Source organism: Psammomys obesus, unplaced genomic scaffold, assembly GCF_907164565.1.
Source record: "Psammomys obesus unplaced genomic scaffold, mPsaObe1.curated_primary_1811, whole genome shotgun sequence".
NCBI classification, from domain to species: Eukaryota; Metazoa; Chordata; class Mammalia; order Rodentia; family Muridae; genus Psammomys; species Psammomys obesus.
Window position 1 is genome coordinate 25,927,040 of NW_026596034.1, and position 13,883 is coordinate 25,940,922.

At 40.6% G+C, this 13,883-nt stretch overlaps 1 protein-coding gene across 1 annotated transcript in view; it reads left to right on the forward strand.

Moving 5' to 3' along the window:
- Phlpp2 (PH domain and leucine rich repeat protein phosphatase 2) overlaps positions 1–13,883 on the forward strand; it is a 73,382-nt gene that overhangs the window by 43,288 nt on the left and 16,211 nt on the right. The window contains exons 10-13 of the mRNA XM_055621043.1: positions 4,976–5,036; positions 7,626–7,721; positions 9,058–9,213; positions 11,566–11,766. Of these exons, the coding sequence (XP_055477018.1) occupies positions 4,976–5,036; positions 7,626–7,721; positions 9,058–9,213; positions 11,566–11,766 (514 nt within the window). The remainder of the gene's footprint in view (positions 1–4,975; positions 5,037–7,625; positions 7,722–9,057; positions 9,214–11,565; positions 11,767–13,883) is intronic.

Consider the following 13,883-nt stretch of genomic DNA (forward strand, 5'->3'; position numbering starts at 1 on the left):
CACACACACACACACACACACACACACACACACACACACACACACACTCTTTATGGAGTCCAGGTAAGGGAGTTATACTCTTTTTCCTGGCCTGGGATGTCCAATAAGTTATTGGGCTTGGTTTTCCTCATGTGATTTTAATATGTCTCTGTGCCACTACAGTCTCAGCTAATGCTAATAAACTTATAGAGTAGCTTCCTTTGTCACCAGGACTGCATGGGTGGAACCTGACATCTGGGTCACCCATGGGGCTGATTTATCTTCTCTCAAAATGGAGTCAAAGCTGCTGTGCCCAGCCTGAAAAACCACTGTTCACACAATGTGGAGTGACTTAGCGCAGAGCTTATCTTCATCTCAGCAATTAGAGGGGTCTGTAGGAATGTTTTTCAACGTGTAAGACCTTATGTGTGTAGAAACTACTGTTTGTCTGTTTCAGACAGAGGCCATTTTTATGGAGAGCTTTTTGCCAGTTAGGCTTGTTATGTATTTTATTTTGGTTTTCGGTGTTTTAAAGCAGTTTCACTGTAGCCCCAGATGTAACCTCCCAAATACTGTTATTGTAGTTGTGCTTTAGCATGGTTGGCAGTTTTCTATGTTTAAGGAAGGGAAGGAAAGGAAAGGGAAAATGTTTAATTTCACCAATTGCCAGAAATGAAGATTTAAATAATATTTTATAATCATCACATTCAAAAGAGAAAGTGCTAAATGTAACCAGAGACTAGACTCAGTATCTTCTGGAGTCCTCAGCCAGAGCCAGTGACTTAGGAAACCACCTCAGAAGAAGGTGGTCCTATCAGAGAAGTGGCACATCTGTATGAACAGTGATTTTCTGCTGGCATTTATCACAGGGCTACTAACACATAGAGGTATTGTTACAGTGTTGTAGCATGGTGAAAGCAAAGGACTTTTAACAGGAAAATGGGTAAATTAGCAATGATGTATTTACACAATAGGTTTTATACAGTAGTGGAAATGAAGCTTTTTGTATTGGTGCAGTTAAGTCTTGGAAACAGCTTTTGATTAAGAAAGAAAAACCTCATGATCATAGTGTATTGTATAAGTTATGCCAAAACGTAAACACAGAAACAGCATTCTGTAGGTTTAAAACCATGCCACAAATGATAAAAATTCAGGATGATGTTTGATTCTTGGTGTTAAAGCAAAGCATATAAGGTAGATATCCACATGTTAAGAGCTAGCTGATGATAGTGGAAAGGGGCTTATTGGTTTTTTCCTTTGCTTTTCTGTGTCTATGTTATTAGGATAAAAGATGTTAGGGACTCAGTTCTGTTGTCTTTCATCATGTTATAGAGGCTTCACTCATGGTTTAGATTAGTTTTTTGAGTCAAAAGGTCCAGTTGCCGAGCAGGGCTACAAGATGGCTCTGTGATGGAGCTTAACGTAACCAAGCCTGATGACCTGAGTTCTAGCCCTTGGACCTACAGTGTGGAAAGAGAGAACTAGCTCCCACACATTGCGCTCTGGCCTCCACATGACACCTGCCTATAGATACAGACATACATGCGTGCAGAGATAAATAAGTATAACAATAATAAGAGAAAAAAATGCCTGTTGAGTAAAAACTAGGTGTTGTGGTCCACACTTGTAATCTGCCAGTACTTGGGAGGATGAGGCAGGAAGATCAAAGTTTCAGGGTAGCCTGAGCTACAAAGCCAAATACTATTTTGCCTACCTTTTCCTTAAGAAAGCTAAAGCAATAATAACAACAACCAAATGTACTAAGTGTTAACTGCCACTGTCTGTACATTGATGCTATGACAGCTAATCAATACAGCCACTTTGAAAATGGTTAGTGCATCTACTAGAACTAACCCTGTCTGGTATACCCAAGGTTCCTCTCTTGGCTCATAATCACCTTCTGTGTGTGTGGATTAGTTCTCATGTATATGGACAAGATATTTGTAGTCACTCTAAATTGGAGAAGCCGTAAATGTCCAGCAATCTTAAACTGAGTAGTCATGGTGTATTTGCCAGTCAGCTGGGAGGGTCCTTATGTTCAACCACATAGAAACCATGTCTGGACAAAGAGGAGCTGTCTTCAGGTGCTAGCTTCAGCAACTTTTATATCCCATGGCATGGCAGTTGGGTAGTCAGGCCTGGTGGCTCCCTCTAGTGTTACAACTCTCACACAGGTCTTTGGTAGTAGGGCCCTTAGCCCTACATGTGTTGCCTAGGAAGTCAGGATTCCTCAGCCTGTGGCAGCAGTTAGTATTGTAGCTTCGAGACAGACCTAAATATCAGGAATCCTCATCCCCTGATAGCAGCCACTGTTACAGTTCCCAGATCTGGGGTGTCTGAAGACGTGGCAGCTCTCTGGTATTCTTCCAGTAACCAAGGCCTGCAGTTGTTCTGCCTCCTTATAGCCTCGGTTGTTGTTCCAATTCAGATCTCTACCCTCTTTACCTTCTCTGTGCTTCCTGTGCCACTCCTGTCCCTAGCCTGGGTCCTCCCTCAGCTGCCTCTTTTTGGTCAATGTCACAGTAAACAGATGCTGTTGCCCTTTTGTTACTGCTGCTGCTGCTGGCTGCCAGGCTTGCCACTCTCCTTAGCTGCTTCTTCAGCTCTCAGGAAGCCACAGTTTTGCTACCATCACAGCTTAGCATGCTCCACTGTCATGTTGTACTGCCTCAGCCACCACTGTTGCTCTGCTGTCTCTGCGGCTGCTTTCCTTGTATCAGCTTAGCCTCCTCTGGTAAAGGAGACAAGAAAAGATAACTTGAGAGAAGTCTTGTGTTAGGGCTAAATGTTGTGTCTACAAGCCGGCTCATCAAGTGCTCTTGCTTATAGCCAGAGAATAGTGCTTACAGCAATCACAGCAAACCTCTCATGCAAAGTAAGGTTTGTATTTACACCACTCTTAGCTATCCATCTGCTAGGCCACTAGGGTTAAGTGTTTCTTTCTGGCCTAGGTAAGAATGGTCACAGAGTCATTTAGGATTCATCAAGGCTTGTGACAATAAAAAGTTTCATGTAAATGGTTTCAACCAGTCCCGGCTTGAGGCAGTCACTTGAGGAGCCCCCCCTTCAGGAGCTGCAGCAAATAACAGTATAGTTGTCATGTACTTCCCTCAGGCTTCTGAGGTGTGTTCCTAGAGGTCAGTGCTGGCCTAAAGTCCTTCGGCTGGCTGATACTCATTTTGCTTAACACAGTCAGGGGCAGCAAGGGAGAGTCCAGTTTCTGCCAGTTAAGACACCAAATTGCATGCTGGGTGTAGTGGCACACACCTTTAATTCCAGCACTCGGGAAGGCAGAGGCAGGCAGATCTCTGTTAGTTGGAAGCCAGCCTGGTCTACAAAGCAAGTCTAGGATAATAACCAAGGCTACACAGAGAAACCCTGTCCCCCAAAACAAAACAAAAACAGAAACAAAAAAGGCACCAGATTGCCTTACCTCCCAACACCTTTGCATATTTATAGGAAAATGAACATCAGAAGGAATGTTTACTGTAAGAGCTTAAATAGCATCAGTAACACTAGTAGTACTTTTTGCCAGATTTTATAACACTATAACAAAGTTCAAAACCCTTCAGTGCCCTAGGAAGGAATGCGTCTCTCTGGTCTGTTTCATATTCATAAGAAAGAACATTAAAAAATATATAGCCAAATGCAATAGTATGAACAAATGCCATAAGCACGATGTGGAGTGAATGAAGTCAGATCAAAGCATATACCAGAAAGAGAGAAGAGGATCAGGCCATCCTCAGCTACATAGCGAGTTCAAGAACAGCCTGGGCTACACGAGACCTTGTCTCAAAATGAACCAAGCACAGCAAAGTATCTGTATCCCTGTGATTACAAGTGTGCACCACCATGCTAGGTTTATGCAGTACTAGGGTTAGAACCCAGTTCCTCCTGCATGCTAAGTAAGCACTGCCAACTGAACTACATCCCCAGACATCATGTACCCTTTTATCCCAGTACTTGGTGAGGTAAGGTGGGTTTATGAGTTCAAGACCACTTGGCCTGCCCAAAGAGCTCCTGTGGAAGTGGGCCATAGAGGAAATTTTCAGTTTTATAAATAGCAAGTGTTGTCTAGTATTTGGAGCCAGGATAGAGAATGTTATCTTTGAATGGGTAGTGGCTAGAAGAGGAGATGAAGAAATGCTCTATCTGTCTGCTAGGCCACTAGGGTTAATTCTCCTGGGAGTTGGTAATACCTTGTTTGATGATGTGAGCATTAGTGTGTGCAATACTTAAGATTGTTTCTCTATCTGCATTATTCTTCAGTTAAAAGTAAAATTATTTTTACTAAAATTTCAGATATTGGCGCTGAAGAGATGGCTCTGTGGTTAAAAGTTCTCAGTGCTCTTGGAGAGTTCCTAGCACCTATATTAGGCTCTCACACAGTTGGCTGTTAATTCCAGCTCCAGGGGATCCAGTACCTATGTCCTCTGAAGGCTCCTGCACTGTATGTTCATAACACACACACACTTAATTAAAATATATTCTTTTTAATATCCAGGTATTAATTTTCCAAGTTACGAACTCAGTGTACTGTTAACATTAGCGTCTGCCTGCTGTAGTGTAAGTGCACAAGACCCACAGTTAGTAGTTGCCTGTGTTTTCAAAGACAGACTAAACAGTAGTCAGAGTGAGTTGCCGTAGTTTTATCTGTAGTCATCTCCATAAAGACACTTTTGCTTTGTTTACCAGTTCTTCCTTTTAAGGAAAAAAATGCGTATGTATGTGTAGGAATGTGCAGTTGCTCAAAAAGTCTGGCAGCATCCGATCTGGAAGCGGGAGTTAAGAGGCTGTTGAGAGCTGCCTGCTGTGGTGCTGGAACCTGAACTCGGGCCCTCTGGAAGAGCAGTAGCTGCTCTCAACCATGAGCCGTCTCTCCAGCCCCATCCAGAAGTTCTTCCTCCTCCTTTTTCTCCTCTTTCCCTTCCTCCTCTTCCTCTTCTTCCTTCTTCTGTCTCCTGAGAACATTGCTAACATGTTGTTTTTCTCACAGGGCTGACAGCAGTGAATGTCTACCCAGTACCCAGCCTGCTCACTTCTTTGGAACTCTCCCGGTGAGTTTGTCCATAAGGGTGGCACTTGTCTTGATTTGGGGGGAGGGAGTAAAGGAAGAGGGAGAGAGAACTATTGTGTGGCCAAAGGAAGGAGCTTCTGGGAGAGTAAGGGACTTGGATCTCTTCTGTCCGAATAAACAAAATGTTACTTAATCCCACAGCCCTCATGCTATGTGTAACCACCATCTTCACTTTTTTTGTCTGAATTTCTCACAAGAGCTCTATTTCCTTACTTCCCATTTTCTTATCCTGACAGCAGCTCACTTTATGCCTTCTTTAATTCACTTTTTTCTCTATTGACACTTGCTCTCTCTTTTTAAAACATCTTTCAAACTGGCTAGTACAGTCTCTTTTTAATGCTAGCTTAGTCATTGCTTCTCTCTCTTTGGTTCTGTTTTCTCTTACAGCAGTCACCCCCAGGTCTGCTTTCAATACTGTGCTGTTATGGATGCAGTGTCACTGATTCCAGTGATGTCAGTCACCACAAAGTGCTGGCATCAACCAGTTTTCTAGACCTCTTCTCTCAGGTCAGGCTCATCTGTCCAGGTCTTCACTAGTTAGTTTTGCTATACACATCCCTAGCCTGAAACCTGTGCAAAATTAAATTCATCTCCCACTGCACCAGTTTTATTTCCTGTGTCTGTACACACTTGGCACTGTCATATGCCTGGCCATCCAGGCCAGAAGCCTGAAAATAGCTTTCATCCTTTATTCTGCTCCTTCCTATAGCTAATCTCCTCCAAGTCATTGCCGTTTTTGCTCCCTTAGCACTTCTGGAATTTCTTCTCTCTAGGCTTGTATCATTTCTGATTATTCTTCTTTTTATTGACAGAATCATCTTAACAGGGCTTCATTTACCAATAATCTATCTAAAGCACAAAGCTGATGTTATCTGTACACTGCTTATAAACCCTTGAGGTATCTCCTATACCTGTAGGATCAAGTAAGAACTTTCCAGACATGGCTTTGATCTGGTTCTAGCCTAACTTCGCCTCTGTATCCCATCACTTCATGCTGCAGCGTTATCAGATTGCTTGGCATTCCCTCAGGCATCACACTCCTTCTTGCCTTATCTTTGTACTCTGACTCATGTTGGCATCGTTGCTGGAGTATCTTCATGTAAGGTCGCAGTATAATGTTCTCTGGACTCTAACTCAGATGCCATGTTTCTTAGCAAAGTTGTCTTGGTCTGTTTCAGGCAAAGTGTTCTCTTCACTAAGCTGTGAGAGCAACGTCTGTTTCTCTTACATAGCTCTCACTGTATTCTGACACGTAACTGATCTCAATTCTAGACCTTGAGATCTAGAAAGGGTAGTCACATCTGACAGTGGAAGTCTTTCTGATGAAGAGATGTATTAAATGCTTCAAGTTCACGTTTCCAGTGCTTTGAAACTTTGCCCTACTACTGAGTGCCTTCTGCCTCTACTTTCTCACTGTTATTCCTTCTAGTTTTCTCACAGTTTTTCTTTTCTCTGTGTCATTATCCATGGAATTCCTGATCATCTGTGATGCCACTTCCTCCAGATCACCTCTCATTTTGTTTTACTACACCCTGCTGCTTTTGTTCGAAGTCTTCTCTGAACATGTGATGTAACACAGCTGGTACATATTGCTGTGCACATTTGAGTAATTGTCTCTTTTACCCTTCTTTAACAGTATTTTCTGAGTGATAACTGTATTTCTGGCAGTATCCAAGAGACTTCCTTGGATATAGTGTCGCTGTCCTAAGGTGTTTATATGTGACTTATTACACACGGTGGAGTTTAGTGAAATGAATTCCATTTGTGTGTTGTTTGGATTTTCATAACTATGACAAGAATACCTGAAATAAGCAATTTAAAAGAAGAAAAGTTTATTTTTAGCTTGCAGTTTCAGATCCATGGCCACTTAATGAATGTTACTTTGGGTTCCTGGTGAGGTAATGTTGTATTTATGGTGGCAGCTCACAGTGGCTAACCTCCTGACAACTGAGAAGCAGAGAGGGAGAGGCCAGATCTCCTTCAAGCTCTTTCTTCCTTCTTTTTTCCTTCCTTCTTTCATTTTTTTCTTTCTTTCTTTCTTCCTCCGTCTCTCCTTTTCCTTCCCTCTTTAGTCTTTCTTCTGTTTTTTTTTGTTTTTGTTTTTGTTTTTTTACGACAGTCTCCATATTTAACCCATGATGTTCGTGCTTGCCTCAGCCTCCCAAGTGCTAGGATTATATATGAACCATCACCCTGGCTTAGTTCTACCAATTAATTTTCTAAAAATTAACTATTATTTTATGTGTAAGGGTGTTTTGCCTGTGTGTATATCTATAATACCACATGTATGCCTGGTGCATACAAGTGTCAGAAGAGGGTTTCAGATTCCCTGGGACTGGGTGTGAGATGATTGTGAGTCACTATGTGTATGCTGGGATTTGAACCCCGGTCCTCTGGAAGAGCAGCCAGTGCTCTTATCCACTGAGCCATCTCTCCAGTCCTACCTACCAATTTATAATAGCAGCACAGGCTACTAGAACAAACTGCAATAACTTGTGTTTGGGGAAAACATTTAATGTCGAAGCCATAGTAACTTTTTACATAACAAAATGATTCTTATTCTTTTCAGAAACCTGCTAGAGTGTGTCCCTGACTGGGCCTGTGAAGCAAAAAAGCTAGAAATACTAGATATGAGCTACAATCTTCTTACAGAGGTTCCTGTGAGGTGTGTATGTATAAATGCATATATAATATATGTGTTTAAGTATTTCTAAATTTAGGTTGTCTTTCATTTGTTGGTGACTGTTGAGGAAGGACCTTCCGAGTAGGAGGTACTATAAGGGATGTACTATAAGGGATATAGTGATGACTAAAGCATGGTCTTAGCCTACAAGGAGCTTAGTAAGATTGTGTGACGTACACACACATAACTGCTAACATGTGCTGAAAGTTTCTGGCATGGTTAGTGGCATGATGGTATGAATATACCTGTTCTATAGGGTGAGTTGTTATGAGCTGGAAATTTCCTAAGAACTTCAGTTTTATGATCTTACCTAATCCTTTAAACTAAGAATGCTTAGGTAACCTGTCCATGGTAGCTCTCTCCTGGTGAGCTAGCATTTGAATGTAACAATCTTACCCTGGAGGCGTATTCTTAATCACGACACTTACAAATTGTTTTACAAGTTCAGAAGAACTCTAAGTACTTAGAGAGTGCTTTGTGGTAAAATGACATTTGAATTGACCTTTACCAGATGGCAAGATTTATCTAACTTGAGGAAGGAGAGATTGGTACTTGATGGGTAGGGTGAGGAGATTGCACTATATATTCCAGATACTTAAACTGTATGCTTGTGAAGTCTTTAAAGTTAACCTGGAGGCTTTGTAGCACAGTAGGCCTGCACCAAACCTTTGGAGTAAGACGATATCACCATTTCTGTGAGAACTTTGGCAGATCACTAAGTCTTTGGCAAGCCACTACTCATTCTTTTTGGATTTCATTGTTAATGGCCTGGTCATAGCACATTTTTAAACCCTTAATCATTTTTATTGTGATAAAGTTTTCGTTATGGAATTATGTTAATAAGCACACTGAGGAGAATTGGTAAATTCTGTCTAGACAAGTGAAGATAGGTTTACTCCAGACACTGCTTTACTGGCTGTCACCCTTCCTAACGCTGTGCCCTTTAACACAGTTCCTCATGTTGTGGGGACCCCCAACCAGAAAATCATTTTTGTTGGTGCTTCATAACTGTAATTTTGTTATTGTTAAGAATTATAATATAAATACCTGTGTTTTCCAGTGGTCTTAGGTGACCCCTGTGGAAGGGTCGACCCCCAGGTTAAGAACCACTGGTTTAGACTTTGTGCTGCTTGTGTTGAAGATCTCACTTCTGGGTAGCTGCTAGGTGATGTATGTGACAGCTCTCTTGGCTCAGTCACTTGTCAGTGGTTGTATATTCTAAAGTAGGTTTCTGTTAGTTGACTGATTTTAATTCACTGACCTGTTACTTAAAAAGGATTTAAGTGAGCTTTTGTTTCTTTCTGTTCTTTCTCCTTAGAATTCTGAGTAGTCTGACTCTTCGGAAATTGATGTTGGGACACAACCACATCCATGTCCTTCCAGTACTGGTGGAGCACATTCCCCTCGAGGTGCTGGACATCCAGCATAACACTCTCTCCAGGCTGCCAGACACTCTCTTCTCTAAGGCCTTAAAGTGAGTGCTGCAGAGGAGCAGTCATTGCCTCCATGAGCTGTGCTGACCTGTCCTGTCCATGTTTACAGTTCTCCAGCTCTGGGCAGAGACTTAATCGCAATTTTTATGATGGAAAATATAGCAGTGTTTTGTAATAAACTTGAAAGTTGAAGTAACTACCCAATACTTAATTATTTATGTGGTAAATGATTTCAGGCAGGTTGGGAACACTCAGGCTTTCACTGTGTCCAGAGAGAAACAGCATTCAGATGGAGCCTTTGATGAAATTCAGCTTTTGTATTAAGGAAAAAAAAGTACATATTACTAAAGTCAGTTTTATTCTAGCTTCATCAAGTAATCTTTGAGTTATAGTCTCCTGACTTCCAGAACACGTCTTACCTGTTTTGAAAAATATGCATTTAAAGATAATATTCTTGTACAAGGTATTGTTTGCTTCTTATTGTAAATTAGTAAGTAGATGTTATGTCTTCCTGTTTTAAAATTTATAGTCAGGTTTACCTAAATGTCATCTTTAAAGAAAAAGTAGATATTTTTGTTATTGTTTTTTTGTGGTGCTAGGGATTACGTTCAATAATTATGTTATTATTACTCATACTGAGTAAGTGCTCTAAAATTTGGCGATCCTAGCCCGATAAAATTGCTTTTTAATGGTAGTCTTTTACTCCTTTACAATGGGAAAAAAGGGTGTATAGAGAGGGGGAAACAAAGGTATGCAGTAGTGATGTGACGAGTCACAGGAGAGTCACAGGAGATGAAACCAAGCCTCTAGCCCAGAGGTTCTTCTTTTCTACTTTCCAGCTTGTACACTCTTAACCCATAATACTGGATATTCCCCAAAATAAAATCTTTAGGAAGTGAAACCAACAACAACCAAAAAGGAAAAAAAGAAAGAAATGAAACTGTTTGAGGAAAATTTTCCTCTGGGCAAATTTTTGGGAAAGGTTAAAGTTCGTAATTAACAAGCTATGTGTAACACAGAATGAAGTGGGAAGTGACTGAAGATAATTAAGAAACCACCTACTTAATGCAGTGCTGGACCACATGATCCTCCACAAGCTTAAAAGCTCATAAGGGATGCTGATCACGAAGCACGGATATTTAAGAACACACAAGCTGAAGTAGGGGGAGAGCTTAGTTGGTAAAGTGCTTTCCTCACTGGTGTAAGGATCTGAGTTAAATTACCCAGAACTCATATACAACTATAGTGTATGGTAGTGTATGGTTATTATTCTGGCACAGATATGGTAAAGATATATGGATTCCTGGGTCTTGCTGGCCAACTAGTCTAGCCTAATTGGTAAGCACCAGGTCAACGGGAGACCCCATTTCAGAGGAGATAGACAGCGTTTTAAAAATTATTTTGTGTGTATGTGTACAAGAATGCTTACGTAAGCACTATAGTATACATGTGAAGGTCAGAGGATAACTTTCTGGAATCAGTTCTCTTCTACCTCATGGGTTCTGGGGCTCAAACTCAGCTTGTCAGGATTGATAGAAAGAGCCTTTACCTGCTAAGCCATGTCACCATCCATGGGTAGCATCTTTTGAAGATGATAGACAAGACTGTCCTTTTGTTTGCACACACACAAAGATATACAAGTTTAATGATGCTTCCTTTCATTAAGCATATACTATGTATACAAACATTATATTTGAAAGATTATAAAAATTATACCATGGTTTTCTTATTATATTGACAAAGATTAAATTATGATACTGTAGATAAAAATATGGATTGCATTCTTTTTGCTTAAGTGCAGTTTGAACTTGACCTTAACCAAAATGCCAAGAAACAACACAATTCCTCTTTGATATAACTTTTTTGGACCTTAAATAGGTAATATTTTTTTAAAAGCCATTAAAAAAACATGTACTCCTTGATCCCATAAATTCTGTTTCTAGAGCTGTATACTAGGGATATAATTGGATAAGAATCCAAGATTTTCCTTATAGTGTCTATAATAATATATGTACAGAAGTATAAATACTCTGTGTCAATACACTATCAGTATTGTGGGATTAAATAGATAATGACTTATTACAAAGAGACAAAAATTTTTGAAGGTCATCTTTATAGTTCAGATGTATATTGTGGTATTTAATAGTGTTTTTTCAGTGAGAATAGGTGGTTTTGCATGCAACCATTATAGAATGCTAAAAAAAATTTCCATGCCTATGTTCCTTCTTGCCACTGGGCTTTGAGTTGCATAGGTGCAGAGAAAACTTCCTGGGGGTTATTCCAAAGTTATTCTTGACTTTGAGAGCTTGGAACAACATCCCCTGTTGCAAAGGGCGTGATGGTAGAACTTAGGAAGGTAACAAACTTAGAGGGAATGATGTGTGTTCCATCAGTCTTAGATACTTGAATGCGTCTGCAAATAATCTGGAATCTTTGCCTTCTGCGTGTGCTGGAGAGGAGAGTCTGAGTGTGCTGCAGCTGCTGTACCTGACCAACAACCTCCTAACGGATCAGTGCATACCTGTTTTGGTTGGGCACCCACACCTGCGAATTCTCCACCTTGCCAACAACCAGCTGCAGACCTTTCCTGCAAGGTGAGTGAGTGAGAAGTATCATCATTCTACATTACACTATCGCTGTCTGGCCATGGCACATCTGGTTGTTTTAATTTGTTCATGATCAAGGGTGAATAGCCAAAGAAATTGCAGTTAAAGTGTATTTACTTTTTAGTTCTAAATATTTAATAATTATCTAAGGATATTACACCCAGAAAAGTACAAGGTTATGAAATAAGATTTAAATCTTTTAAGTTTTTCTTATCAGCACTGTATTATATAATATGTTGTCTGATAGTTTATTCATTATATGTGTTTACATAAAATGCCTAATATATGTCACATACTGTGTCACATTTATTGCCTCTGTCCTCGAACCTCCAGTCAGAATGGGAAATAGACAAGTGTCTAGGAGTAGTTCTCAATCTTTCTAATGCTATGACTCTTTAATATAGTTCCTCATGTTGAAGTGACACCCATACATAAAATTATTTTCATTGCTACTTCGTAACTTTGATTTTGCTAGTGTTATGAATTCTAATGTAATTTTGGAGATAAGAGGCTTGCCAAAGGGGCAGCCAGAACCTCTGGTCCAGGCGGTTTCCACGCAGCATAACAAATGTAAGACATTAAAGATCTGAGTTTGGGTACTGGAAAGATGGCTCAGTGGTTAAGAGCACTTGCTACTCTTCGAGAAAACCCAAGTTCAATTTGCAGCACTCATAAGGGTGTCTTACAATCACCTGTAACTTCAGCTCCAAAAGACCCAATGCTTCTGGTCTCTAAGGGCACCTGCACACATGTGGCTTATACCCACAAGATACCTAAGAAAACATAAATTAAAAAAAAAAAAAAATAACAGGTTGCCAGTCATACTGCGAAGAGCTTGGGAAAATGAGTTAGGCCTGGAGGAGAGAGGAATAATAGTTTGCAATCTGTACCTGCAAGAAGACATGAGAAAGTTCATCTAGCTAAAGCCTAAACAGTGTCCATGGAAAAAATAAATATCTTTTTTTGAAAGTTTTATTTATTTATTTTATGTAGATGAGTGCAGTATGTGGGATCTAGAAAAGATCATCCTGAGTGAGGTATCCCAGAAGGAGAAAGACATACCTGGTATATACTCACTCATATAGTCCTATAAGATATGATAAACATAATGAAATTTATACGCCTAAAGAAGATAAACAGGAAAGAGGACCCGGGGTAAGATGATCAATCCTTACTTAGAAAGACAAATGGGAGGTGCATTGGACGTAGGAGAAAACAAGTAACAGGACAGGAGCCTACCGCAGAGGGCCCCTGAAAGACTCTACCTAGCAGTGTATCAAAGCAGCTACTAAGACTCATAACCAAACCTTCAGCAGAGTGCAGGTTAAAAGAAGGGGGAGTTTGTATGACATGGAAAGGATAGGAGCTCCACAAGGACCAAATATATCTGGGCACAGGGGTCTTTTCTGAGACTGACACTCCACCAAGGACCATGTATGGATATAACCTAGAATCTCAGCTCTGATGAAGCCCATGGTAGCTCGGTAACTAATTGGTTTCCCATAGTAAGGGTAATGGACTATTTCTGACAGGAACTCAATGGCAGGCTTTTTGACCTCCCCACCCCCCAAGGGAGGAGCAGCCTGGCTAGGCCACAGAGGAGGACTTTGCAGCCAGTCCTGAAGATACCTGATAAAACAGGGTCAGATGAAAGGGGAGGAGGTCCTCCCCAATCAGTGGACTTGGAAAGGGGCAGGGAGGAGATGAGGGAGCGGGATACAGCTAGGATACAGAGTTAATAAACTTTAACTAATAAAAAATAAAGAAAGAAAAAATAATAAAAATAAAAAAAGAAAGATTTATTTATTTTAGTAGATGAGTGCAGTATATGAACCTGTTTGCCAGAAGAGGGCATCAGACCTGGGTATAAATGGTTGTGAGCCACCAAGTGGTTGCTGGGGATTGAACTCAGAACCTCTGGAAGAGCAGCCAATGCTTTTAACCCCTGAGCTATCTCTCCAGCCACAAAATAAATATCTTTTAAAATGTGATTAAAAAAAAAAATGGGCCTGGGAAAGTAACTCAGTTGCTTGAGTTCTTGCCTAGTATGCACAAGCCCCATGTTCCATATAAAACAGGTATGGTGGCACACACCTGTAATCCAG